Source organism: Nylanderia fulva, unplaced genomic scaffold (genome assembly GCF_048542155.1).
Source record: "Nylanderia fulva isolate GAGA-0341 unplaced genomic scaffold, ASM4854215v1 Scaffold4, whole genome shotgun sequence".
NCBI lineage: Eukaryota > Metazoa > Arthropoda > Insecta > Hymenoptera > Formicidae > Nylanderia > Nylanderia fulva.
In genome coordinates, this window is record NW_028190476.1 from 7,558,087 (window position 1) to 7,585,584 (window position 27,498).

General features: G+C 27.2%; 3 protein-coding genes and 2 long non-coding RNA genes across 7 annotated transcripts; 3 read left to right on the plus strand and 2 right to left on the minus strand.

Annotated features, from left to right (window-relative positions):
- Positions 1-4,385: 4,385 nt before the first annotated feature.
- On the minus strand, positions 4,386-6,272 carry LOC146721913 (uncharacterized). The gene is made up of 2 exons (XR_014925465.1): positions 6,092-6,272; positions 4,386-5,302 (listed from the first exon to the last, which is right to left on the minus strand). It is a non-coding gene; the product is annotated as an uncharacterized LOC146721913 (long non-coding RNA).
- Positions 6,273-7,198: 926 nt separating this feature from the next.
- LOC114945542 (uncharacterized) lies at positions 7,199-13,686 on the plus strand. Its single transcript, XM_029321800.2, has 5 exons — positions 7,199-7,385; positions 8,544-8,801; positions 10,229-10,466; positions 11,694-11,872; positions 12,220-13,686. Exons 1-5 carry the CDS (start codon positions 7,245-7,247, stop codon positions 12,421-12,423), a joined length of 1,020 nt encoding a protein of 339 aa, XP_029177633.1. The 5' UTR covers positions 7,199-7,244; the 3' UTR covers positions 12,424-13,686.
- On the plus strand, positions 7,393-7,932 carry LOC146721914 (uncharacterized). The gene is made up of 2 exons (XR_014925466.1): positions 7,393-7,761; positions 7,840-7,932. It is a non-coding gene; the product is annotated as an uncharacterized LOC146721914 (long non-coding RNA).
- On the minus strand, positions 12,922-17,267 carry Lac (septate junction protein lachesin). Of its 3 annotated transcripts, none has more exons than XM_085486053.1 (6): positions 16,911-17,267; positions 16,495-16,736; positions 15,789-16,045; positions 14,956-15,359; positions 14,451-14,563; positions 12,922-14,372 (listed from the first exon to the last, which is right to left on the minus strand). In XM_085486053.1, the coding sequence occupies exons 1-6, from the start codon at positions 16,954-16,956 to the stop codon at positions 14,238-14,240; spliced, it is 1,197 nt and encodes a 398-aa protein (XP_085342179.1). In that variant the 5' UTR covers positions 16,957-17,267; the 3' UTR covers positions 12,922-14,237. The 3 variants fall into 3 exon arrangements, with proteins under 3 accessions (XP_085342179.1, XP_029177585.1, XP_029177584.1); XM_029321751.2 differs by having other exon boundaries at positions 14,225-14,356; positions 14,452-14,563; positions 16,911-17,266; XM_029321752.2 differs by lacking the exon at positions 14,451-14,563 and having other exon boundaries at positions 12,922-14,356.
- A 3,954-nt stretch (positions 17,268-21,221) lies between these two features.
- Positions 21,222-27,255, plus strand: LOC146721915 (uncharacterized). Its single transcript, XM_085485846.1, has 9 exons — positions 21,222-21,377; positions 22,789-22,908; positions 23,069-23,186; positions 23,548-23,809; positions 25,750-25,866; positions 25,935-26,025; positions 26,731-26,876; positions 26,967-27,099; positions 27,193-27,255. The coding sequence occupies exons 1-9, from the start codon at positions 21,234-21,236 to the stop codon at positions 27,244-27,246; spliced, it is 1,185 nt and encodes a 394-aa protein (XP_085341972.1). The 5' UTR covers positions 21,222-21,233; the 3' UTR covers positions 27,247-27,255.
- The last annotated feature ends 243 nt before the right edge of the window (positions 27,256-27,498 follow it).

Below are 27,498 nucleotides of genomic sequence, written 5' to 3' on the forward strand. Positions count from 1 at the left end.
CAATTCTTAAATTGTTGCGCACACATTTTGTTGTAACGCGAATATAATACTCTTAAAATTATTACATACAGAGAAAAAAATATATTAGAATATAGAGAAATATTCTCTATTTTGATAGAATATGTGTCCATATAAAATGTATATATTATATTAAATATATATATATATATATATATATATATATGTGGAATATTTATTTTGTAATGTTATATAACATATCAAAATCTTTCAAAAGCATAGTTTTTGTTTTTAAATATGATTCTTTTTAATAGTATTTAAATCTAAAGTATCAAAAACACGTTTTTAAAAAAGTTTTATTTTTTTTGGACATATATGGTATTTTTACTAATATCTTGCATTAAGTATGGATTTTAAATAAATATTTTCCATAAATGCAAAAACTAATTTTAAACGCGTCAAAAATGTAATTTACAACCGCGCAACAGTTTTTTTAGAATATGTATTCTGTATTGTAATACATATAGGTATACATGTATACTCTCTGTCACATTTTGATTGTTAGATACATTTGTAGATATGGACATATATTATTTGTGACATTAATACACTTATTGTCTCTTAAATATATATATATATATATATATATATATATCTCCTATATATACACACACATATAATGTAGTTTTTGACGATAAATATACAATACAGGATATCCCAAAAAACTACTAGAATCTTTTAATAATAGATTCTCGGGCCAAATTTGGAAATAATGTTTCCTTCGAAAATATCAAGTGTCATCAATAATTTACGAATAAATGATTGAGAAAGGGGATTTTAAAGAGCTTTAAAAAGGATTTCACAAACTAAACTTTGTAGAATAAAAAAGTTCAAAATTACAATCTTTAATAGAATGTTAATTCAAGTCTTGATTATAATACAGCTAGATAATGGAAAAAAATAAAAATTTAGAAAAAAATATAAAATGACTTGAAAAATTGGCCAAATAATCTCTTTTATATTTTTATATAATATATATAAGATATCTCCGGAAATAATCTTTCCGTAACAAAAAATAATTAGATTATTGATAATATTTGAACATTGATTCGATAAAAATAATTTATCTCTTCCGTTTTTTAATATTTGTATTATTAATAATTTGCGATAAATATTTGCTTGCGATATAGCGATATAATTTTTTATAGCAGCTTATCTGATTTTACAAAATTAAGGAGAAGAGAGAATGAAATTCTTTTTTAATGACTAAAACCAAAATATATATAATAAAATATATATATATATATATAATATATAATAAATAAAATATATATAATATATAATAAAATCGTTATGAAGAGACTTTTTTTATAAAAATTATATTTTATATATATCAAAAAAATTATGCAGAAATATTTTAATCTCTATATCTCTATATCTATATTTTATTTATTCTATCCTATATATTTATTATTTTTATACATTTTAAAATATTCAATCTGGAAAACTAAGAGTTACAAAAAAAAAATTCAAAAATGTTTTAAAATTTTGAAGGCAATAGAAAATGTAGTGACCTGATGAAATATATGTATATATAATACAATGACAATGTTATATATTAACAATGTCATTTTGAGGCTAACATAATTTTTGAAAAAAATAATTATTTAAATAAATAATAATTTTTAAAATTAAATTAATAATATATTTTTTCCAGTAAACTACAACTTGTATTTAAAATATTTTTGACGTTTTTATTCATTCACAAATTTATTTATCATATCTCTTCTATAATCTGTTATTATTAATATGGAAGAGGCAGAAATTTGATTTTGTTATAAAAAGTATGTATGTGTGTTATAAAAAGGATCTTGAGGCACGTGATCTTACTCTATGTTGCCTTATTAAGTGAAAAAGAGGAATCTGAAAAGAATAGATGCTATTGTTGAAATTTCATCGTTAAGAAAATGATAAAAAGCTGACGTAAATTTTAGATTCTCCGATTATTTTCATCAATTTTCGATTGGTAGTCTTAAAATTCTTTTTCGCTTTATTATTATTATTATTTGATTATAAAGATTATCTAATTGTAAGCCAGACATGAATGGAACTTATTAGAGTCTTTGTACATGACTTGGTTTTTAGACGTCTCTGGTCTCAATTTTTTCTATTACTTTTTATAATTAGCTTTTCGATAACAATGGCTCGTTAGAAGATGAATCACATTAATATTAACCATGAATATTCATTTTAACACATTGCAGTTCTAACAATAGTTTAAGTAATTTTTCGCATTAATCTAGAGAAATCCAATAGAATTTGTTAATTTTTAAATCGACATAGAATTTCATATGTAGCTCGATATTATCTATATCACGTGACACAATTTTAGAATTAGATTTTGAAAAAGATTTAAATCCAATATGACTTTTACAATTTCGTTCTATTTTTCTTTCAAATAGAATTGATAAAATAAAATTGTTATTTGTTTTGTATAGAGTATTTATAAAATACTTGGACAAACTTCTAGAGCGGATTTCTTACGTCAAAGTAAAAAAAAGTTCATATATTCATATATTTTTCTAGTAAAAATGAGTGATTGGAAACCCAGCAAACACAGTATATAAATGTTATATACTTAAACATGTTACATGTAACGTATATGTTAGTTGTAATTTCCCCACTCATAGATGTAACATTTTTAATATTACATATATTACATTGTAGTTATATTGTCATTATATCCCAAGATAGCACTGACTTATCAATACATCAATGTGCTATTTGGTATATAATTACAATATAACTACAATATAATATATGTTATATTAAAATGTTACATCTATGAGTAGGAAATTACAACTAACATGGATGTTACATGTAACGTACACGTTATATTACCTGTTATATTCCGTTTTATTATAGCAATGTAACAATTATATATCGGTGTTTGCTGGAAAGTCATAACCCAGCAAACACAGTATATAAATGTTATATACTCAAGCATGTTACATGTAACGTATATCTTAGTTGTAATTTCCCACTCATAGATGTAACATTTTTAATATTACATATATTAAATTGTAGTTATATTGTCATTATATCCCAAGATAGAACTGACTTATCAATACATCAATGTGCTATTTGGTATATAATTACAATATAACTACAATGTAATATATGTTATATTAAAATGTTACATCTATGAGTAGGAAATTACAACTAACATGTATGTTACATGTAACGTACACGTTATATTACCTGTTATATTCCGTTTTATTATATAGCAATGTAACAATTATATATCGGTGTTTGCTGGAAAGTCATAAGTTAACAAATTTGTTATCAGTGTAGCTATAATTTGAAAATTATCTAAGCACAAAACACACTGCTCGTGAAGAGAAACAGAGTGAAGGTGATAAATATGCGAAACAAGGCGAGCAGGGATAAAGATAGAGAGAAACACGTCAGGGCACCGCGCATACGCAATGCGAAATGTAACCTTCAATGGAATGGTCGACCCATTCGCATCCGTTTCACGGGGCTAGAGCTCTTTCATTGAACACAGCTCGCGGCCTCTTTCCCTTTCCCTTCGCCACGTGTATATGTGTGTATGCGCGACCCTTTTTCTACCCTTGTTTCGCCCCATCTTCTCCCAACAGGTTTTTTGTTTGTAGTCGCGATTCAGTGCAGCTGAATTCGTTATTGCTCAAAGGACCGTGGATTCTGGCATTCATTCGCTTCGTGGATTGTTATTAATGTATTTATCCACAGAATATTGATCGACTCGCGGTTTTTCAATGAACTGCACTGCCGTAGCTAATGGCGATGTACAAGGGACAAGGCGACCCGGACTCGTCCACGGCGACCTACTTTGGAAGCTGGTGACGTCGAATGGTCCATTCACCTTGTAGCTCGTTCAGAAACCAAAGCACGTGCCATCATTGGTTACCTAGAAATACTCAAGGGAGCGATTTCTATCCGGGAAATGGTCTAATCTCGTTATACATGCCCGAAAACGCCGTGAAATATTTAATTTTCAATAGAGGATGCAGTGTTTGCTGTTATCTAAATAAAATTATATAGATGATCATCTAGATGAAATTTCGGTGTCATCTTATCTTTATATAGATAATACATATTTGTCTATATAAAGATAAGATGTATACAAATATGTATTATCTATATCTGTATATATCTTGATGAAAAAAAATATATTATCTTTACTAAAATTATTTAGAATAATTTTCAGATAATTTTGATTTAGAATTATAGCACATAAAAATATTTAAATAGTAGTATAAGGGGTAAGAATGTTTATAAATAAAAATATGAATACATCTAATTTCATATCTCTTTTATAATTTACATTTTTTTTAACTGCGTTTAAGAGTTTTAAAAATTATCTAAATGAACCGACATACAACTTTATTAGAATATATATATTTTTATTATCTATACATATTTTTATTATATGTTAAGACAAGATGACGCCAAAGTTTCATCTAGATGATCATCTATATAATTTTATTTAGATAACAACAAATACTGTTCATTTGTTCAGCAAACTTGAGGAAAAGAAAGATATAAAAATAAATATGCAAACATTTAAGTTACACTCTATTACATGATTATTCTGCCCGTATTGCTCCGGTTAAATGTCAGTCCGTGGGTCGTTAAAGCTTTGATCATTTTTCTTAGACCATTGGAAAAACGCGCCGAAGTGGTGAATTAGATTTTTGCCTCTTGAATGACTTTTTCGTCTAGAGAAGACAGATCGTCAGAAGCGAAATTGCAAGCTCTAAGCGACATAATTAAATTTTTAGAACTGATGAGCAGTTGTATTCGATAATTTCCTCATATATCGATCCCAAATTATAATCGATCTATCGGAATACTTGATTCCACAGCAAACTTCAAGCAGATAGATAAATTGGTATATTGGTAGATAGAGAAATTGGTATATTGGTATATTGGGTAATCTAACATATTAAGGAATGATGTTAACACATTCAGGATTGCGGAATAATTGATACCATCTCTTACATGTATTGTAACAATAATAAACATGAGATTCTATCTCTTCTAGAAGAGTTAGAAGTCTCCCTTTTACGAAAGAGATCAGGATAAAGGGGTAGCTTGTCCTATTGACCCAGTTTATCCCCGGGGGTTGAATGAACGGTGTTGAACGCCAGATGACGTCATTCTCGACCCCATTTCCGGTCTCCCCAGTGCAACCAGTTAGCCTAGCTTCTCGTGTCCCGTTGACCCGAAATTTCTCATGAATTGAAGGACATTCGTTCATAACGAGTCGATCTGCCATGCATGAATGGATTTTCTGCTTCTGCATCACAATTTTACATCGAAGTAAGAAAAAATAATTAGCTCATGTTTGAGGATCGTGATCCGATGTATAATGATGTTTCCTTTATGTTGAAAGTTTGCGATTTCTTTTTTTTTACTTTGTGAACGAAGAAAAATATTGGCTATCCAAACAAAGATGCGCGTCTGAAACATTTGGAGTCCTTAGAGACTTCTAGGTGCCAAACTGCTGTGGAATTAACGTACTTTATCGAAACTTAATAAATTATCAGCTCACTAGGTCATTTATAGCCTCTTTTGTCATTTTTATTACAGAAAATATATCTCGCAATCTTGTTGAGATTGAAATCAGTGATTGAAATGCAGAAGGGAGTAAAGTCAATAATAAATAAAACTGCGGCAAATTATGCAAAAATACAATTATAAATATAATTTTTAAATTAATCAATTTATATTAATTATGTGATTTATTATCCAGATAGTCAAATTTAATCAGTAGCGTTAATACAGTTAAAACTTATATTAAAGTCAAACGTGAAGTACTAAAGTTAGATAACATAAAATGCCAAGTTTTAAATAATATCGTTGTTTGTATAAAGACTGGAAAACAAGTGAAACAAAAATGAAATTGTATTAGCGTTAAAACTGCCAATAAATCAAATGTAAGAGTTGTAACTGGCAGTAATGCTAATAAAGTTAAAACTAGGTTTAGAGCTGAAACATATAAAACACGATTATTTGTTAGATTTTTAATTTTTAAAATTTGTATATTAGAATATTAAAAAAAAATAAAATTATATATTATTATTACCGTAGTATTTTGATTGATATTCGGATTTTAATTAATATTTATACACAATTATTTCTTTTTGTTTTTAATTTATAATATTTGTAATTATTTTTTTATTTTATTTTAGAGATAATTTTACGATATCAATAAAAATTGAAACGTTTACGACAATAAATGTTGAAATGAGAACTCTCTTGTTTCCAAGCGAATATATTTACATTTTTTGCTGCATTAGCACGTCTCGAATTTTTAATTATTTGTTTATCTGTGTGTTTTGACCTGTATACTATCTTAATATGACCTGTTCAATAAATCTCGGTGTTTCGTTTGATCTGTACAGTATCTTATCTTACAAATATTTTTTCTTATTCAGACCGTTTACTTCAAATAAATACGTGTCTACATAAAAGGTAAGATAAATATATAAAAATATAAAATTTTTAATATATGTATAAATATTATTCACTTGTTTTATAAACATTGATAATCTTCTGACTTATTATTTAATCAGTTTAATAAAAATTGAAACGTTTTAGAAGATGGTTAAAAATATATTTGACGACATTGAATTATGTAATCTATGTTGGAGCAATGATTATACACACATAAATTATATTTTTGTAACACTTATTAGCTCATTATTAATCAACATTATATTTTATTAGATTCTCATTGTTTTCAAATAGCTGCTTTGCTTATAGAATTAAATTCTTATTACTTTTTCATACGTTACACTTTGACTAATTTAAACTTTTGAAGATATTGTGTTTTTTAAATTTTCTTTTTATATATTTTCGATATTAATCACGTTTTTATTTTTTATTTATTATTTATTATACGTTAAAAATATATGTTATATTTAATTTAAATATTTCTATTCAAGTAACAAAATAAAATTTAGTTGGAAGGTTTTGTCAAGTCAACAAATTTTTTTCAGCGTACAAAATACGTTATCTTTTACTCTGTAACATTGATATTTGACGACATGAAGACGACTTACACTCAAGTATGTATCGTGATCTTTTGACGTCACACGCTGTTACAAACAATCTCCAAGTATATGTACTTTTTCCTCAACCACCAGATTTGATAACGTGTTGACGAACTTATAAATATCAGACGAGAGTGATAGAATCTGTTAGTGTTCTCGTGATACTATTCAAAGCAAATTACAATGGAATACTTAAGCTTCGATGCGTCGACGAAGTCGCTTACTCTGAAAAAGCGAGGTATTCTTCCTAAACCGGCCTCAAATGAAGTACGAATTAAAGTTGCGTATTCCGGAATCTGCGGGACGGATCTTCATATTTTGGAAGTATGTAATATTATATTTTATATAAATATACATCATTTTTTCAGTATCAAAATTATAAATGTAAAAAATTCGTAATAATTCATCTACACTGTAAAAAAAAATGTGTAAAATTACATTAAAAATATGTAAAATTACATGATGAATAATGAAAAAGTAAAAATTTCTATTATTTATCGTGTAATTTTACACTTATGTAATTTTACATATTTTTGTGTAATATATATTACATATTTTTTTACAGTGATAAACGGAGCTCTCTATCTAAAAAGATCCATCTAAAAAATTGAAGGTAACATTCACGGGACCTGCAAATGATTATCCAAGGTCAAACAAATAGTACCATATCTTACATCTTCGTTGAAGTCATAAAACTTTTGTATGAAATGTTTTTTCATATCTTCTATATGTTTCTATATATATTTGCCGGTTAAAATGAATTATGTTTTATATACAGGATGTGCAAAAAGTCCCGAAATGGTCTAATATTTTGGATAAAAAGCATTTTATAAAAAAATCTTTTAAATAAAAATTGTCATGTTTTAAAGAACCCATATTGCGATTTAAATGGTTTGACCTTAGATGACATTGCCAAAGTCATATCAAGGTTATCTTGAATTTTTAAACAAAATTACCATCTTTTTTATATAAATTGATTTCTCATAATATCCAAGAAAAATATAAGGATAGGATAGTGAATAGTTTACGAGATATTTTAATACTTTAATTCGAAATAATTTTATATAAATTATATGAAATATCTCGTAAAATATTCATTTTCCCATAATCCTATTTCAATACTATTATACACAAAATAGTGGAGAGAATCAATTAATATAACGAAAACACATATAGATGTTTCTGCGAAAAAATATACAACTTCTAGTTATAAATTACATACTTTTTTTTTACAAACAAGTATGTTTTTTTACGAATTTTTAAATAATATCAAAAAATCGTGCCATATCTCAAAATATATAATATAAAAAATATTTGAATATTAATAAATTTTTAACTATTTTTTTGCTAATGCATTCAGTAATGCAATATTTTGTTTGAAATAATATAATTTATGATAAAGAATATACAATAAAAAAAACTTTGTCATTATTTTTTGTATGAGCTTCGCGATTTTAAGGCATTCTTATTTACGTCTTTTAGGGTTCCTTTCCGTGTAAAGAGAATGGACCTGTAACTCTTGGACACGAGTTCGTAGGTACAATAGATGAGCTTGGATCGGAAGTGACCATATTTAAGGTCGGTCAACGGGTTGCCGTCGATCCTAACAGCGGATGCAATAAATGCGATCACTGTCACAGTGCGAATTATCATTTTTGTGCGTGCGGCGGTACAAATAATGGGATAGGAATTTTTAGGGACGGAGGATGGGCCACACACGCGATTATCCCGGAATCGCAGGTGCAGTAATATATATATATATATATGTATATCAGGGTTGTGTAATAATTAGTTAATTAGTTAAAAGTTAAAAAAGTTGAAAAGTTAGTAATTTTTAACTTAGCTTAGTTAATTTAAAATGTATTAATTTTTAACTTTAATTATAGTTATTCTTGACCTTAAACTTCCCCTATAGCACGAAATATTGCTAAAATATTGCATAAATATTTCAATATTGCGCCATATTACAAATATTGCAGCAATATTGTGCAAATATTAAATTGATTGCTCAGAAATCGAACAAATAAGTGTCTGAATATAAATAAAGAAAATAAAAAATAAGAAACATTCTGCAATATTTTGTAAATATTATATTCACGTTTGCAGAAATAAAATAAGAAATATTCTTGCAATATTCTGTCAATACTTTGTGCTGTAGAGGTTATTAACTTTTTTTCCTAAAATAATTTTTGATGAAAAGAAAAGACTTTATAAGTGAACTAAAATTAAAAACTACATTTTTTTACACACCTATATATATATATATATATATATTTTTTTTTTTATCAGATAATTTTATCAGATATTTAATTTAAAATTTTTGTTTATTTGACGCTTATTTATACAAACATGCAGGATCTAACATTTTAATATATAATTGAAACTCCGTTCTTTACTCTTTGTTTTTCTATTTTTTACTACTTTTTTTCTTGCGCTACTTTATCACTATTTCATAATATATATTACATTGTCAAAAGGTTATCTTTTATACTAGATAGGATGTTTTATTTTAAATAATATAATTCAATATTGCTGCAACTATGGCTGTGTAAAGAAAATATTTTATATAAAAGTTAAAAGGTTTCAAAGAGGGAAAAACTTGATAATATTAAATTTAAACTGATATGTATTCATTTTTCAAGATTATTTGAAGATCAATCTAGGATTTTTAAAATGTAAATCTAATTTTTTTATATAAATTAATTTCTCGCAAAATTTGACAAATAAAAGTTACAAGCATAAAATAGCCAAAAAGCGAATAGTTTACGCGATATTTTATTAATGTGACATAATTTTATATATAAATTATATATAATAAATACCTCGTAAAATATATTTATTTTTCGATAATTTTATCTCAATACTATTATGCAAAAAATAATGAGAGAAATAATTAATTGATGGAAAGAAAACAGTTATTTAAAAAAAGACAATTTAAAATTAGCAGCTATATATTTTTTTAATAACTTTTAATTTTAGTATAAAATTTTTTTTAATTACTGCAACAGTTTCAGCAATATTCGATTATATTAATTATATATATATTAAAATTAAATGCCCTGTATATTATTATAACTACTATATATATATATATATATATATATATATACATAATATTTCGTTATAGCATAATACATTTCTTAATTTATTGCATCTGCGGTTTGTAGGTTTATTCGCTCTCAGATGACTTAGAAATGCATCAAGCGGTGCTGAGTGAGCCATTGTCGTGTCTTGCTCACGGCTGGGACAAGCTAACTAACGTAAATGTTGGAGATAAAGTTCTCGTAATAGGCGCCGGTATCATAGGTTTACTATGGGCCTCTCAACTTCATCTGCACGGTCTCAGGAAGACCGTCACCATCAGTGAACCGCAAAAAGGACGGAGAGAAATCGCTGCCCAGCTTGGTAATTTAAAAAAAAATTAAGACTTCTGGGTCCTCGCCGCGGTCATGTTAGATTGTGACGTCAGAGGCGAGAAAGCACACACTGAAAATTCTTAGATGCCAGGTAAAATATAAAATTCATAATGACGTCATAGTGACGTCATCATGATTTTATTATTTATCACTTATAATGATCTGGACAAAAATAACTTAAAATGATTTAAAAATGACAAAAGGAATCATAGATTTAAAGCTCCCTAATTATACATATAATTGCTTTATATAATTTTCAAAAAATTGATATGTAGCTTAAATATTGTTAGAATATCCCAAGTAGAACATAAAACTCACAATCAGAATGATGTCACTTATTAAAATTGATTTTAGAAAACAATTTTTATATGTTGTAATTATTTCCCAAGTAAGCACACGTTATTTTGACGTTTAATATAACGTTAGTTTGTTACTTGGGTATTATTTATTATTCATTGTTCACATATATTCTAACAATTTAATATTCAAGCAACATAAATTTTTCGAAAATTATATAAAGCGATTATCTTATATTAGGGGGATTATAATTTATGATTCCTCATGTCATTTTTAAATTATTTTTTAATCATTCTCCAGGTAACTTTTAAGTGATGAATAAAATCATGATGACATCATTATGACGAGTGTTTTATATATTCTATCTGGAGTGTGAATAGAATATATAAATGCCCAGGTAAAACATAAAACTCATAATGACAATCATAATTTTATTTATCACTTAAAAGTTACCACAAAAATGATTCAAAAATGATTTAAAGATGACAAGAGGAATCATAGATTTGATGCCTCCTATCGCTTTATATGTATAATTTTCAAAAAAATTGTTGCTTGAATTATTAGAATATGTTAACAATAGAATAAATAAATAATTGTAACATAAAAATCCCAAATTTCTTTTAAGTGATGTCATATCATGATGTCATTTTGAGTTTTACCTGGATAAATAATTGTAATATATATAAAAAATTTTTTCTAAAATGAATTTTAAGTGATATTATCATAATATCATTACGAGTTTAATATTCTGGGAATTTTCTCGCTTTTATAACGTCACAATTTCAACATATGGTTAGTGAAAAGCCAAAAGTCTTAAAGCGTTATTTTACACACCATTACGTTTTAACGCGACAATTTTGGAGAATAATTCTAACCGAGAAATGTATTTTCACGCGAATATATATATATATATCTATAGGTCTAGATTATCAAATTGCAAGTCCAGCCGATATAAAAGATGAGTTTAACTTGGCCGTGGACTGCAGCGGCTCCGCTCCAGCTATGGAAGCGGCCGTTTCTTTATTAGGTCACGGAGGTCGCCTTTGTGTATTTGGGGTCGCTAATCCGAAAGCGAAGCTGGCAATTGAACCATATCAGGTAAACTCATCGCACATCACCAATAACTAGTATTATTCTGACGAAAAATTATATGTTTATCATATAAAATTATTTTATAAAATTATCCAAATAGCAGACTGGCATTATTAAACGTCAGACTGACATTTTGACGTGGAATGACGCCATTTTGACGTTTAATGACGTCAGTTTGCTATCTGGGATATTATATATTATAAAATTAATTATTTATTATATAAAATATATTATAAATATATTATATATATATATATATATATATATATATATATATATGTGTATATTATTTATTATTTAAAATTAATTTATTATATAAAATTATATATTATAATTTTTCTGTATCTTGACAGATTTATAAGAAAGAGCTGACCATCCTAGGTGTGAATGTAAATCCCTACAGCTTCCTTAAAGGATTAGCTTTGGTGCAATCAATGTCTGAGAAATATCTTGATTACAAGAAGTTAGGAATTAAAGTATTCTCTTTGTCTCAATATAACGAAGCTCTGGATGCCTTGAAGAAGGGAGACATAAGTAAAGCTGTTTTCAAAATATGAAATGAGATTCTATACGTTCTTATACGTTGAAATGGAAAGAAGAAAAGGATATATATTTTTATGAAGTTTTTATTACTAATTCTTCGTACACAAGTTCTATAATATTTAAATGCACGGAATTTCGAATAATAAAATGCAATTGTAGAATATATTGTATATGAGTATCTGTATAAAACTTTATTTTATTGTTTTTAAAGCTATAATATATTTTGATGATACATATAATTGTGTGTTACAATGTATATAAATACTACAATTATTACAGATATTATGAGTATCATGGTTTCGATTCCAAATACAAATTGCTATATTAACAAGTATAAAACGATATAAATTTGTATAAAGAGTATATATATAAAACCTTGATGAGATTCTTTTTTATTAAGATTTTATCCTTTTATTTTTACTTATCAAGAATTATATATCATATGATACGTCTTGTTAAAAAAGATTCAGTTATAAGCGTGCAGAGTAAATAGTCAAGAAATATATGCTCGATAAAATTAAATATTATCTTATTTATGTACGGACACAAGTAACATACATAAATATAAATGCGATACAAATAATAAACACATATACTGCCTATAATATACACATTTATAATTTTACTTGCAATATGAATTATATATCACGAACAAGGCACTAAAATCAACATTGTTTTCTTTGTTCATGACGTTTCAAAACCCTTTCGTTAATAATAGAGCAGCTGGGAAATTCTACTGTCAGGTTTCTCCTATATAATATTAACAAATCCATATTGTCGATTTGCATCTACCAATAACTACTTATCTTACTATCTATATGATAATATGATTGTGTTAAGCAGAAAAAGCTGCTTCACAACTATTATAAAATTCGTAGAATATGTATCTTAGATTCAGCTATGGCAAAAGCTATATCAAAAGCATACACCAAGATTCACGAATTTTACAACGGTTGCAATGCTGCTTTTTCTGCTGAACGCAGCCAATATTATGTTTTATAACGTCATTATTATTCGCTCCTCGTTTATCAGCTGTTAAAGGCCAAGAGATGTTTTTGTTATGCTATCTGCACGCGACGTTGCATAATATCGTGTATCATCATAAAAGTGTACTGGAATGTTACATGCTATGATTTGTATCTTACCAACATTTTTGTATATCATTGATCCCTCTATGCATAAGTATGAAAGTTTATTTTCTAAAAACTTAAAATGTTAACAAGTAGTAAATTAGCATAATAGATAGATAAGAAATATATTACATATATTATATCATACACTTTCTTCTATCCTAATCTATTCACGATTTTGTTTAATATTGTTTCGATAAAGTTTAAAATTTCGATGTACGATTTGTAAAAATTGAGCAGCATAATTATAAACAATATAAAAAGACAAGATTAATCAGAGATTTTTAAGTAAAACGTATATAATATATAGATATTATATATTATAATATATATTAGATATATATTATAATATATAATATACAGATATATAGAAATTTCAATAAAAATTATACAACATATCTATATAATATATACATAAAAATTGATTTAAAAAATGGAAGTATCGTAAAAAACTGTAGTAAGTCTAGAATATGTAAATAATGATATGAAATTTTTATCAATGATTGCACTGTGCAATTGTTGATAAAAATAATAAACATGTGGTGATACAATCACATGTTACGACGCGCACGTATTTTTTCTTTTACCGATGATATAAATCGTTTCGTTCGTAAATAACTCTAAAAATAATTGTGTGATATAAAATAAACAAGGTCAGTTAGTAAAACATTAATTGAGGCCCATGTAGCTTAGGTTTTTTATAGCATTATTGCGACAACAATAAAGCTAATGATTGCATAAGGCCATTTTAAGAAGTCGCACCTGTTAGCTGTTGCCCACTGAAGGCCTGGGTAGTTAATATTTGGCATAGAGATTTCTGTAAATAACACAACGTACGTTTACACATATATATTTAATGTAATTATTTTAATTTTTATTATTATCAGAAGACATAACAGAAAAATGACTTACCTCAATACTGTAATTAATAAAACTAGAACTACCAAATTCGAAGAAACTGGAATTACGCCAGTTCCGTAATGAGCTTGACCACAAGCTGGTGGACAAACAGGAATAATGGTTTCTGCGCAAACAAACAAGGGAACAAATCTAACATGCTACCTACTAAAATAAATGTATTATAAATAGCTAAGAAAAATAAATTAACAAATAAAAATTAACAGACAATTGTAATTAAAGATAAATAAAAATTAAAAGACAATTGTAATAAAAGATGTAAAATGCACATTCATATGCACATTGAATTTTATAATGTAGATAACAAGATGGATAAATTTTTTACCATGCACCAGTCAACATATTGACAAGTCTGGATCCAATATAATTAATCTCTTTAACAACTATATAAATTTATACACTATATGTATATATATATATATATGAAACATAAAATGATCTACAGGTAACATATACAATACATAAAAATACGAGAAGTGTTTTCCTTTTTCTTCTTACCGAAAAGCTCGACTTTTGTTTCAGCACTGCCCAATTTGTTGGCTGCCCGACAAGTGTACTCTCCGTATTGTCGTTTTTCTATAGTAATAACTCGAATCGTTGTATCGGTATACTCGTCCGCGGTTGCAAAATGCGATATGCTGTAATGTTGATTATTCGACAATTGTACGTCATCCTTGACCCAAGTAATGGCTGGCGGAGGATATGCCTCTACGTGACACTCCAAATCCATATCATATTGCAGAGCCTGTCCAAGTCGTGGCCTCGGTGCTGTTATCACTGGTGCAAATTCGACTTCTACGTTGATATTACGTCTAGCACCACGTCCAACACCATTTTCAGCAACGCAGTAATAAGTTCCTCGATCCTCTTTTCGTATGGTAGATATTTTCAATGTATTACCACTATAATATTTCCATTTTATACACAGCACATCAAATATTTATAATAAAACTTAAATTAATTTATTAAATTAATTTTATTTTTAATTTATTAATATTAATTTATATATATATTAAATAAACGAGGTAGACTTTTGGTTCGCCAGTGAAAAAATTAAAACACTTTATTCTTATATAAGTCGACCAACTGTTGTTATCCTTTTGTTTTTTTGCAATGTGAATTTTATATTGTTTGTTTAGGTATATGTAAATCTATTGCTTCACTTGAAAAGGACCGAAATATAACCCGTCGTGTTATCAGAAATAAAAAATTTTTTGCCAGTTAGTTGACTTATATAAGAATAATGTGGTTTAATTTATTAAATTAATATATTAATTTGTATATTTAGATATTAATATATTAATAATTTATTAAATTAATTTATTCCTTACCGATAAATTGATCCTCCAGTAGGCAAAATGGCATTATTCTCCCTGCGCCATGATATTCTTGGTAGCGGAAACCCACTGGCATAGCATTCCAGCATAATAGCTTGTCCTTCGCTGACTACCAGAGATTGAGTCGAGTTGTCACTAATTATCGGAGGTCTACGAACTTGCAATTCCACTTCTGCATTTATAAGATTGTTCACAGATATTTGTATTCTACATTGATAGAATCCAGCATCTGTCTCTTGTATATCTTTAATCTGAAAACATATCAAATACATCAATTCTGTATCATTACTGTTGTACAATTTATAAATAGCAGCTTTGCAACTGTTGTAAAATTCGTGAATCTTACATTGTTATAAATAATTATATATAAAAATTTTTTGGAATGCCCAGTGATTTATATGTACATATATACATATATAATATCATTTAATGTAACGTTATCTCATTGTATAAAATATATAAAAAAATATAATATATAAATATATATTAATTACATATATAATATTATATAATAAAATATTATATAAAATATATAATACAATATCTTCTAATATGATAAAAAATCATCATCAATAGATACATCTTAGCTGAATCTAAGAGCATAAACCAATCAGATTCATAAACAACAGTTGTAAAACTGCTTTTTCTGCTGAACGCAGCCATTGGTTGTGGTCGCAGGAACATATTTCAATAGTCTTACTTGCAAAACATAAGTAGCAGATGACGTGTCATGCCTAATGGCGAATCTACTGTCTCTAATAATCAATGCAGTGCCGGTAGTAAGAGCAACTTGTTCATTCACACTATCTCTGTTGACTTTAATCCACAAAACAGGATAATCCTGCGCATACTGAAGCGAACAGTGTAATTCCACAGTCTCTCCTATATCCTTAATCTGTTCCTGCGATATGTAAGATATTGTTGGAGTACGCTGAGCCGCAACTGAAACAACATTGAGAATCCTTATGTAAGAACATTTTTCCATCTCAATTAAATATATATAGCATTGACAATTCTTTTTCTGTTCATTATTGAATAATTTCTTCCTCATACTTAATTCTCTAACATTAAGGGTATCATTTTAAATACAAAAAATTAATATTATGATTGATATACCTGTTTGCAGAAACGCGCAGATCAAAGCTAAAGTAACAGCGCGCATTGTGACACACCCAGTACGGAGCACTCGATTCGGAAGGAACCTCTCTCTCCTCAGCTTCTCTGCACGATGGGACCGACGCTCCTATTTCTCAACATAGGATTCCCCTTTCTGGCTGTGACGAAGCGCGAGTTCGACTCTGTTCATTCGAGAAACGAGGCGATGCGCGCGCGAATCCGACCGATGACGCGAAACAATTCAGCTGCCGTGATCGAGAGTGAGAGGAAGGAGCAACTCGCGTCCCAAGCGTCCACCAGGCGGGATGATGCAGGTAGGTGTCTGTTGACTGACGTGAGCGTTGGAAATATGGCGGAGTGATGCTACGTCTCTAGTCAAGTCGCAGATCAAGTGTCACTTCGCCGATAATCTTATTTCCTCGCGATTACGAGGATATTTCAGTGTGGAAATTATAATCTGTAATTATAAGATTGAAATTGATTAGCGTTGACGTTCTGCGATACAGTTTTCACAAATATTAACATAATTCGATTACTTTTGCGAGTGGTTTGAATATTCGAATATGAAAATCTCGAGTTCGAAAGATGACAGGATTAGTGAATATTGAGAAAAACGTTTCTATTGTGTGCAAAATGTTTCATTTGCTTTTTCAGCAAAGCTCTGTATAATTATATAATTTTATTATTATATATTTTATTGTATTATATGATATTATATAATAAGTTATTTATTTTATTATTATATAATATTGATATATATATAATTAATATATATAAATAAATAATTAATATATATTTATATAAAACTTTTTTATATATTAAATTTTATATATTTTATATAATTAAGATAATTTAACATTAAATGCCAATATATACATACATATAAATCACTCTGCGCATCTCGATAAATTTTTTATATATAATTATTTATAACAGTATAAAATTATAAGTTATGTATAATTATATATAATTTTATATGACTTATGTAATTAATTATATATGTATAACTATATACACATAATTTATATAGAATTTTATATATTTTAATATAATTTTATATTGTATATGCTATTATAAAAAAATTTTAACCTTGTTTTCTTTTATACAAAAAATTGTATTTCCATATAAATATTATATTAATTAATATCTATAAGTGTGTTAATATGTGTTGAAATTAAAATTTGAAGAGAGAAGTAAAAGTATATCTGGGAAAATGATATTGTCGACGACAATTTCATCAGAGAAAATCAATATATGTATTTATAGCTCATCCTAAAATATTGAAATCTTAATCATGCTAATTTAAAATAAAAAAATACCGTAGATAAAACTAATTAATTTGTCTTCAAAAATAACACCACATTAATTATACATATTAAAACACTGAAAGCTAATATTGTTTTCAAGAAACATACGCATGTTACGAAAGCATGCGACAGAATAAAGGATGAAATTCATCTGCTATAAAAAAGTGACATTTAATTCTCCTCTTTTTTTATGGGAAAAGGACATTAAGTAAATTTCTTCCGTTATTAAATTGATTGCATAATAAATGGTAGTAATTTAATCAACCAACTCTGGCAATTTAAGTGATCTTTATTTAATATTCACGACGTTTCGGCCATGGGTTTCGGCCCTTATCAAGTGCTACAATATATAATAATGACAATTATTAGAAAATTAAAAAATTAGAAAGTAACAAAGTAACTGTAATAAAACAATAAATATTTCCACACAATAATATGTAAACCTACCTAAAACATAACTTTTTTTATAAAAAACTTAATTTTTGATCTTAGAATGTGACAAGATATAATGTGAAACAATTAACTATATTATTGTGTCGGTTTCAAGCTCTTTATACTCATTACTTTGATCAAACTAAACGATCTTTATTAGTTTTTCGTAAACAATATTTAGATTATCCGTGTCTTTTTGTAAATTGATTGTGTTGTCAAATTTTTTGATAAAAAACATCTCCGCGATTTCTCGTTTTCGTACATATTTCCCATAATGTAAAATTTCAGGAGCGGACCAATCAAAATCATGACCATTATCCAATTTATAATTACTAATGACTGAATAATTACTATTGTGTACCTTAATGTTATTGAAATGTTCTTTTATACGTGTGCCTAATTGTCGTTTAGTTTGACCGATGTATGATGAGGAACAATTTGCGCAATTAATTTTGTATACTACTCTTGTTTTTTCTTTTAAAGGTAAAGGATCTTTGACACGTTTAATTAGTGTATTCAATTTTTTCGGTATACAATAAACGCTTTGCATGCCCATAGATTGTAATAATCTATTAAAATATATATTATATTCTCCATGATTGATATACAAAATCATCGTTACACCTCTGTTACACGCATTAAAGATGTTATGATGGTTTAACTTTTTTGCAGAGATATCTGCTAAAAGTGATATTGCATTTGCCATACAACAAATTTTTTGTGCATATATATATACTATTTGGTAAAAAAATATAATTACATAAAAGTTTACGTAAATATTTAATAAGGAATGATATTAGATTAGCCGCAGCGAAATATTAATTGTATCAATCGTCAACTTTTTTTTTGTAATAATTCAAAATCGCATTAATTCTCACACTCACATTTTAATATACAGGGTTTGTCACGGAAAGGTAATGCGTCGAATTTTTTGTGACGCGACTATACATCGCAGAGCGATGGGACCGGTTGGGGAGGAAGGGGGGTACCCTTAGCTTTCCAACGGTAGGTCGCTCAATTGTTTCCATGCGCTTGGAGGGTTAGGACGGCTTATTCTGTGAACCTCTGCTTAGTGGTCGCGTCGAACTTGTGATGGAGAGAACGATAGAGCAACGCTATGCGATAAAGTTTTGTGCAGATAATCCCAATTTCCTGAACAACGTTATCACTGGGGATGAGTCATGGGTCTTTCAGTACGATCCGGAGTCAAAGAGGCAGAGTGCGGAATGGCACACGACGTCGTCGCCGCGCCAGAAGAAGGCTCGCATGAGCAAGTCCCGGGTGAAGTCAATGCTCATTGTTTTTTTTGATGCAAAGGGGATAGTGCACCATGAATTCGTACCCCCCGGCCAGACTGTCAACGCTCAATTTTACAAGGAAGTGCTTCAGAGACTGAATCACAGGATCGCCCGCGTCCGAAAGGAGATCCGCGCTTCATATCTCTAAATTTCACTATGAATGCATCATCCGGCTTCAAAATATTCGAGTTAAATTTTATTTTATTCGAAGACTAAACATTTATGTTTGCACACATGGAATGAAATTAGAGGGGAAAATGGCTACAGGGGAATATTATGTATACATTCATTCGTGGGAAACAGACATTTATAAAATAATACTTTTAGTGTTGTATCGATCGTTTAATCGTAGACACCTCAGGGGGAAATTTTCAAATTGCACGTGTTCTATTCTCACAGTGATATTCTGTGTATCACTTTTTCTTCTTTTTTACTAAAATAAATTGCGCAAAATTTATGTTAGAAAAAAGTGAGTTATTTCATATAAGAAGAACATAACAAAGAAAAAAAATAACATATATAAATATACATAAATACATATATATAACATGATTAACGCAATAATATATTGTATATAATTTAAATTTTGTGTATAATAGGACTAAAAATATGCAATATATCATATATAAACAATTTAATAATATAATATTTTAAACATTAATTAATTATACATAAATTAATTAAACAAAATTAATGAATTTAATGCTCCGAATATATTAAAATCTTAATCGCTCAAATTTTCGGATTTGATAATGCCGTAACTAAAATTAATTAATTTACCTTCAAATATAACACCACTTATACATACTATACATATTATACATACTATACAACTGAAAGCTGAATATTGTTCTCAAGAAACATATACGTATGTCACAAAAGTGCGCGATGAAATGAAGGGTGTGAAATTTCTGTAAAAAAAGTGACGATTACGCATGCGTGACTTTTGCGCAAATATACATAATTCTAGCAATATTTTCTCCCCTTTTTTCATGGAAAAAAGATATTAAGTAAATTTCTTCTGTTTTTAAATTGATTGCGTAATAATACTTTATTTAAAAAAAACTGTTGGAAAAATGCGAATATTCTGACTCTAAGGTAGCAGTAAGGCAAAATATCGTATACCATCTTGTATTATACGAAATTAAGTAATTTGTGCTAGAATTTACACCAGAGGAAGGTAAGTAAATAATAGATAATAGATATTTAAATGGGGAAGAAAGAGGGGATGAGCCGCTCCTCGTCGGCTGCTCTTCAGTCATTCATGTCTCAGACTTTGTGAAGAAATGTTTGACGTTCAGACTAAGTATTTTAGTGTAAGTAAAACTCTTCTGCTCGCTCTTGGCTTGTGGCCCTATCAACAGTCAAACTTCACTCGATTTCAATTTATTTTCTTGTCTACTGTTTTGACGACACAAGTGATAGTTCAAGTAAGTTTTAATAACTACTATATATAATAACAATAATATCATATATATATAATACGAATTACGGCAAAAATTTTTTCCATAAAATTTATTAATGTCAATTTGTGGAAGCATCAAATAATAAATGTCAACTATATCATAATTGCAGAGTTGGGTAATAACCAGTTAATTAATTAAAAGTTAAAAAAAAATTAATCACTTTTAACTTAGCTTAGTTAATTGAAAATATATTAATTTTTAATTTTAACTTATTTTTGATTAACATTTTTCCTAAGTTAAATTTTTTTTATCTCTGAATACCATTATTGGTTTTTTATAAGTTATATAAACGTATTATTTTTAAATTAAAGTATTATTAATTTTTATATTTGTCATCAATTGTAATTACCAAGACATTTATTTTTATATAAAAATCAAAATTTCTTTGTTACTTGTTATTCTAAATTTTAATAGAATTAACAAAAAAATTCTAATTTAATATAAATGTTTTTAAAAATTAATTTTTTTAATTTAACTTCACTTAATTTAATCTTAACTTAACTTTAACTAAATTAATTTTTTGTCCATGCAGCTTTTAACTTAATTAAATTAATTTGATAAGTAACTATAACTTTAACTGAACTTTTAGTTTTAAAAAATCATTAATTTACCCAACCCTGTATAATTACATATAATCATAACTTTGTTTTTATTAATTGTGTATATGATAAATATTGCAATAATTAAGATTATATCTTATGAATTATTTATAAGGTCCTTATGAATTTTGATTTTTACATATATTAGAAACAATGGAATCCAGAATTATGTATTACACCTAGGTTTTTGAAATATATTTGCTTATTTAAGACAATTACCGAATAATTAGATTAACATTTCGTTAACATTATATCAAAAGTTAAATTAATAGAAATTAATTTTTGATAGGAATATGTTAAAAATATTTTCGTATATGATATTTATACACATAGATAAACATGTTAATATTTAAATATATATATATATATATATATATATATATATTTAATTTATTTTATTTTAAATTATTCATCAAAAAGCGTTACTTCAGAAAATGATAGAATCTCTTTGCTTTTTATTAAAAGATATTTCAGCAAGATGCTATCGTGTTTTTCAATGTAAAAATTAAAATAATCGATGAAGTATAAGTCCTTTAATATTTATCGTTTACATGCACACATACAGAATATCAAAACATACAGTACGTGCGTTTTATACATTTGTATTTTGATTCATTAAATGTTTATATTATAAATAAAATTTTATTACAAATAATTACCATTTTTTTTTAATTAGAGAAATAATATAAAATATACAGTTTATATGTGTCCATATGCGCGCGTGACATTAAAATAATAATTTTTTAATGCAAACTAAAGAAAATTATTATTTGCAGTTTACAGTATTTATTTCACAAAGATGTACTCCGCTTCTCATTATCAAAGTTTTATCCCCCGGACTTATGTGTACAATTTTTGTAATAAAATACAACATGTTCTTTGTCAATGTAAAAACTGTAAGTTAATAACTAAAGAGTTGAATTCTTATACAGTTGATAATTTCATAAATTGATAGCTTACTTGTGAGATGGAATAAACTTGATAAACAACTTTTATTATACCATTCGTTTCTTGACATTATTATGTATGAGAAATGATATCAAATTATTGAAATAGGTGAAGGATTTATTGAAACAATTAGTGGATATATGTAATGAATTAAAAGATGAAAACGAATTTGCTATTATAAACGAATATGGATGTAATGGTATACGTTATACTAAGTTACTTATAGGTAAAATAATCGTTTTAGCTTTGTTAGTATATGATTATATTTTCTTCTTAAAACGCAAATTCACTTTCGGGAAAATTTCACTTTCAAAAAGTCAGAAAATTGATTTCTCAACAAAGTGCACAATAGTTTTCCTGTGTAGATAAAATCAGCAACAAATATTTTTAAAACTCGAATAATATGTTAAAAAAAATAGCTATTATAATTGCATCGATTATAAATTAATCACAGATTAGTTAATGAAAGAAAATTAAAGTGTCAATTAACACATGCAATGAGAATGAGATAATATGTAATTCAATTTAAACACTTAAATTATATGTAAGATAATTAAATAATAATTCTTTTTGACACTTTTTTTCAGTAACTGGCATTAGCGGCATATTTCTTTGCACTTTTGCGTCACTTTGGTCGGAAATTTTAGATATTATTTTACCGACAAATGTGTCAAGATCGCATAATTTTCTAATTATGACGGAATATTTTATCGATCAACAAAAATATTTTTATTTTATACTAGTGCATTTTATCTTATCGATTGCTATTGGAACGGCTGCAACAATATCGATATCAGCGATGATCATTACATATTTTCAACATGTTTGTGGAATGTTGAAAATAGCCAGGTATGGATATAAATGCAAATTATGTCATAAAGATTCTTATATAATTTCTAAACGAATACTCAGACAAAACAGCTCAACACACAAATAGCATAACCCAAGTAAAACATAATATTTAAAATTACGTCATAATGACGTCATCATAATTTTATTCATCACTTGAAAGTTATCTGGACAAAAACAATTCAAAAATGATTTAAATATGATAAAAGGAATCATACATTTAAAAAAAGATAAGTATGCTGTCTTCTAAGCTGGGCAATAGAGCCAAGGAAACGAAACGAAAAATTAATTAAACGGAACTGTATCTCAATTTGAGATCCCAAAGTTCCACATATAAATTAATTTCGAAACTTACATATGGAGAAATAAGCGAGAAAAATATAGGTCCGAAAAGTCGCTGAAGCGGGAATCGAACCCGCGTCTTTCACTTTCCGGGCGACTGCTCTTACCAACTAAGCTATTCAGACCCTTTCGATCCTATATTTTTCATTTTGCCTTTTTAGTAGATGTTAGTAAATACCGCCGTGATTAGCCCAAGGCGTGAATAAACTCAGAAATAAATATTTTTATCGGCTCTCAATATAAATAATATAAGTATGCTGTCTTCTAAGCTGGGCAATAGAGCCAAGGAAACGAAACGAAAAATTAATTAAACGGAACTGTATCTCAATTTGAGATCCCAAAGTTCCACATATAAATTAATTTCGAAACTTACATATGGAGAAATAAGCGAGAAAAATATAGGTCCGAAAAGTCGCTGAAGCGGGAATCGAACCCGCGTCTTTCACTTTCCGGGCGACTGCTCTTACCAACTAAGCTATTCAGACCCTTTCGATCCTATATTTTTCAATTTGCCTTTTTAGTAGATGTTAGTAAATACCGCCGTGATTAGCCCAAGGCGTGAATAAACTCAGAAATGTAAGTTTCGAAATTAATTTATATGTGGAACTTTGGGATCTCAAATTGAGATACAGTTCCGTTTAATTAATTTTTCGTTTCGTTTCCTTGGCTCTATTGCCCAGCTTAGAAGACAGCATACTTATATTATTTATATTGAGAGCCGATAAAAATATTTATTTCTGAGTTTATTCACGCCTTGGGCTAATCACGGCGGTATTTACTAACATCTACTAAAAAGGCAAATGAAAAATATAGGATCGAAAGGGTCTGAATAGCTTAGTTGGTAAGAGCAGTCGCCCGGAAAGTGAAAGACGCGGGTTCGATTCCCGCTTCAGCGACTTTTCGGACCTATATTTTTCTCGCTTATTTCTCCATATGTAAGTTTCGAAATTAATTTATATGTGGAACTTTGGGATCTCAAATTGAGATACAGTTCCGTTTAATTAATTTTTCGTTTCGTTTCCTTGGCTCTATTGCCCAGCTTAGAAGACAGCATACTTATATTATTTATATTGAGAGCCGATAAAAATATTTATTTCTGAATTTAAAAAAAGCTTCATAAGATAATATAATCATTTACATGTAATTTTTAAAAAAATTATGTTGCTTGAATATTATTGTTATTAGAATGTGTGATCATTAAAATAAATAAATAATTGTAATATGTAAAAACTTATTTTCAAAATAAATTTTAAGTGGCGTTATCATAATGTCATAATGAGTTTTATGTTCTACATGGGAAACTGACATCATTAAATGTCATAATGTCAGTTTAATGACGTCATTTGACGTCAAAATGACATACGTTTGCTATCTGAGACAATTCAACACGTAAATAGCAAACTGACGTCCTTATATGTCAAAATAATATCATTAAAAGTCAAAATGACAGCATTTTGACGTATAATGACGTTATTTGACGTCAAAATGACGTATTTGACTTCTAATGATTTTGACATTTAACGTCAAAATGTCTAAATGTACGTCTAAACGTTTGCTATCTGGACAGTTCAAATTTATAACTTAAATATTATTTATAGCTACCGTATCGAACGTGCAATGAACATTAATATATTGCAAAATATTAATGAGATGAAATACATTTTTATACACGAGGGTTTAATTTGCGCTGTAAATATTCATCGGCAAGCCATGAAGTTCGTATATGTGCATTTATAATATACGTACGCTATATATACACAGTAACAAATTTTTATTTTTAAAGCTTATGCTTAGACATGCTATCTTGTATTGAGACAATGTTGTTCTGTTTAATAATATTTGGAGTTTTAATGATGAGCATCACCTTGTTTCAAGTAAGTTTTATGTTTTACTAAATCTACTCGTGAGGAAACACTCGATATATAAAATTATAAGACTAATATACTTGTACTGTGTTATATTTGATTTTATTATTATGTGACAAAACTTTTTATTAAAGAATGATAAAATCATTAATTATGGTAACCGCTGACATAATTTTCAAACAGTCTTTGTATTTCTATTCTAACAAAGAATGTAATGTCTAGATATTTATTTACTTACATGATAATAATGGTCTACGTGTTCGAATAAAATCAACAACTTTTAAAAGCAAAAATAAAAAGGGAGAGTTTATTTGCATTTAAAAATTTTTTTATTCTATAATTTAAAATATTATATAATTATTTTATTCTATATTTTGTATTATATAATTATATAAAATTTTATATATGACTTATAATTATACATATATAATTTTATGTTAACATTTATATTAATTTTCCTAATATACAAGTTATTAAAATTATATATAATAAGTCGTATAAAATAATATGTAATTGTACATAACTTATACAGAATTTTATATATTTCTATATATATTTATATTGTAGTTTTGCAATTATATATAAATTTTTATTACCGGAAACAATATAAGTATAGGAATTATTCATTTTCTTTCGTGTGGTTGAAAAAAAATTATTCGTCTTTTTCGTAAATGTATATGTATTGTGAAACATTTTAAAAGAGATTTGTCTTAGATTTTTCAGATTCTATCAATCGAAGAAGATATCAAAAAATGCTTAGTGCCTTTTATAATCATTTTTATCAGTGTCGTGTATATGTTTGTATCCAATTATATCGCTCAAACAGTAATGAATCATAATGAACATATATTTACTACAGCGTAAGAAACATATGACGTATAAGAAACTGTTTTGTAATGTATTTAAAGATTTTATCTATAGATATTAATCGTTTACAATTCATTTTCTAGATATAACGTTGAATGGTATATAGCTCCATTATGTATACAGAAAATGATACTGTTTCTTTTGCAAAGAAATTCTAAAATTTTTATTTTGAACGTTGGTGGACTGTTTAATGGATCTATAGAAACTTTTGCTACGGTAGTAGAGAAAAGACAGTAATAAAATATATATTTATAAGAATATTAAATATTATGATTAGTATAAAAATAAAATGTGTCTTTCATATTTCAGCTAGTAAAGACTTCAGTATCTTATTTTACAGTCATATATTCTACTCAAGGATGAGACGGTAATCTTGCGCATTTAATATATATATATATATATATATATATACATATATTATATATATAGTATAATAAAGTATATTAATTACTCAATTATTTATACTATACTTTCAATTTCGACATCATCTGTACATTTGTATTTTTAGATTTTTTCTTATAATATTAGTATAATGTCTATTTTAATATGTATAAAATTTGAAAATTTAAAGAGAGAAATAAGAGTTTATCTGAATAATTTGATATTCTAAGCGAA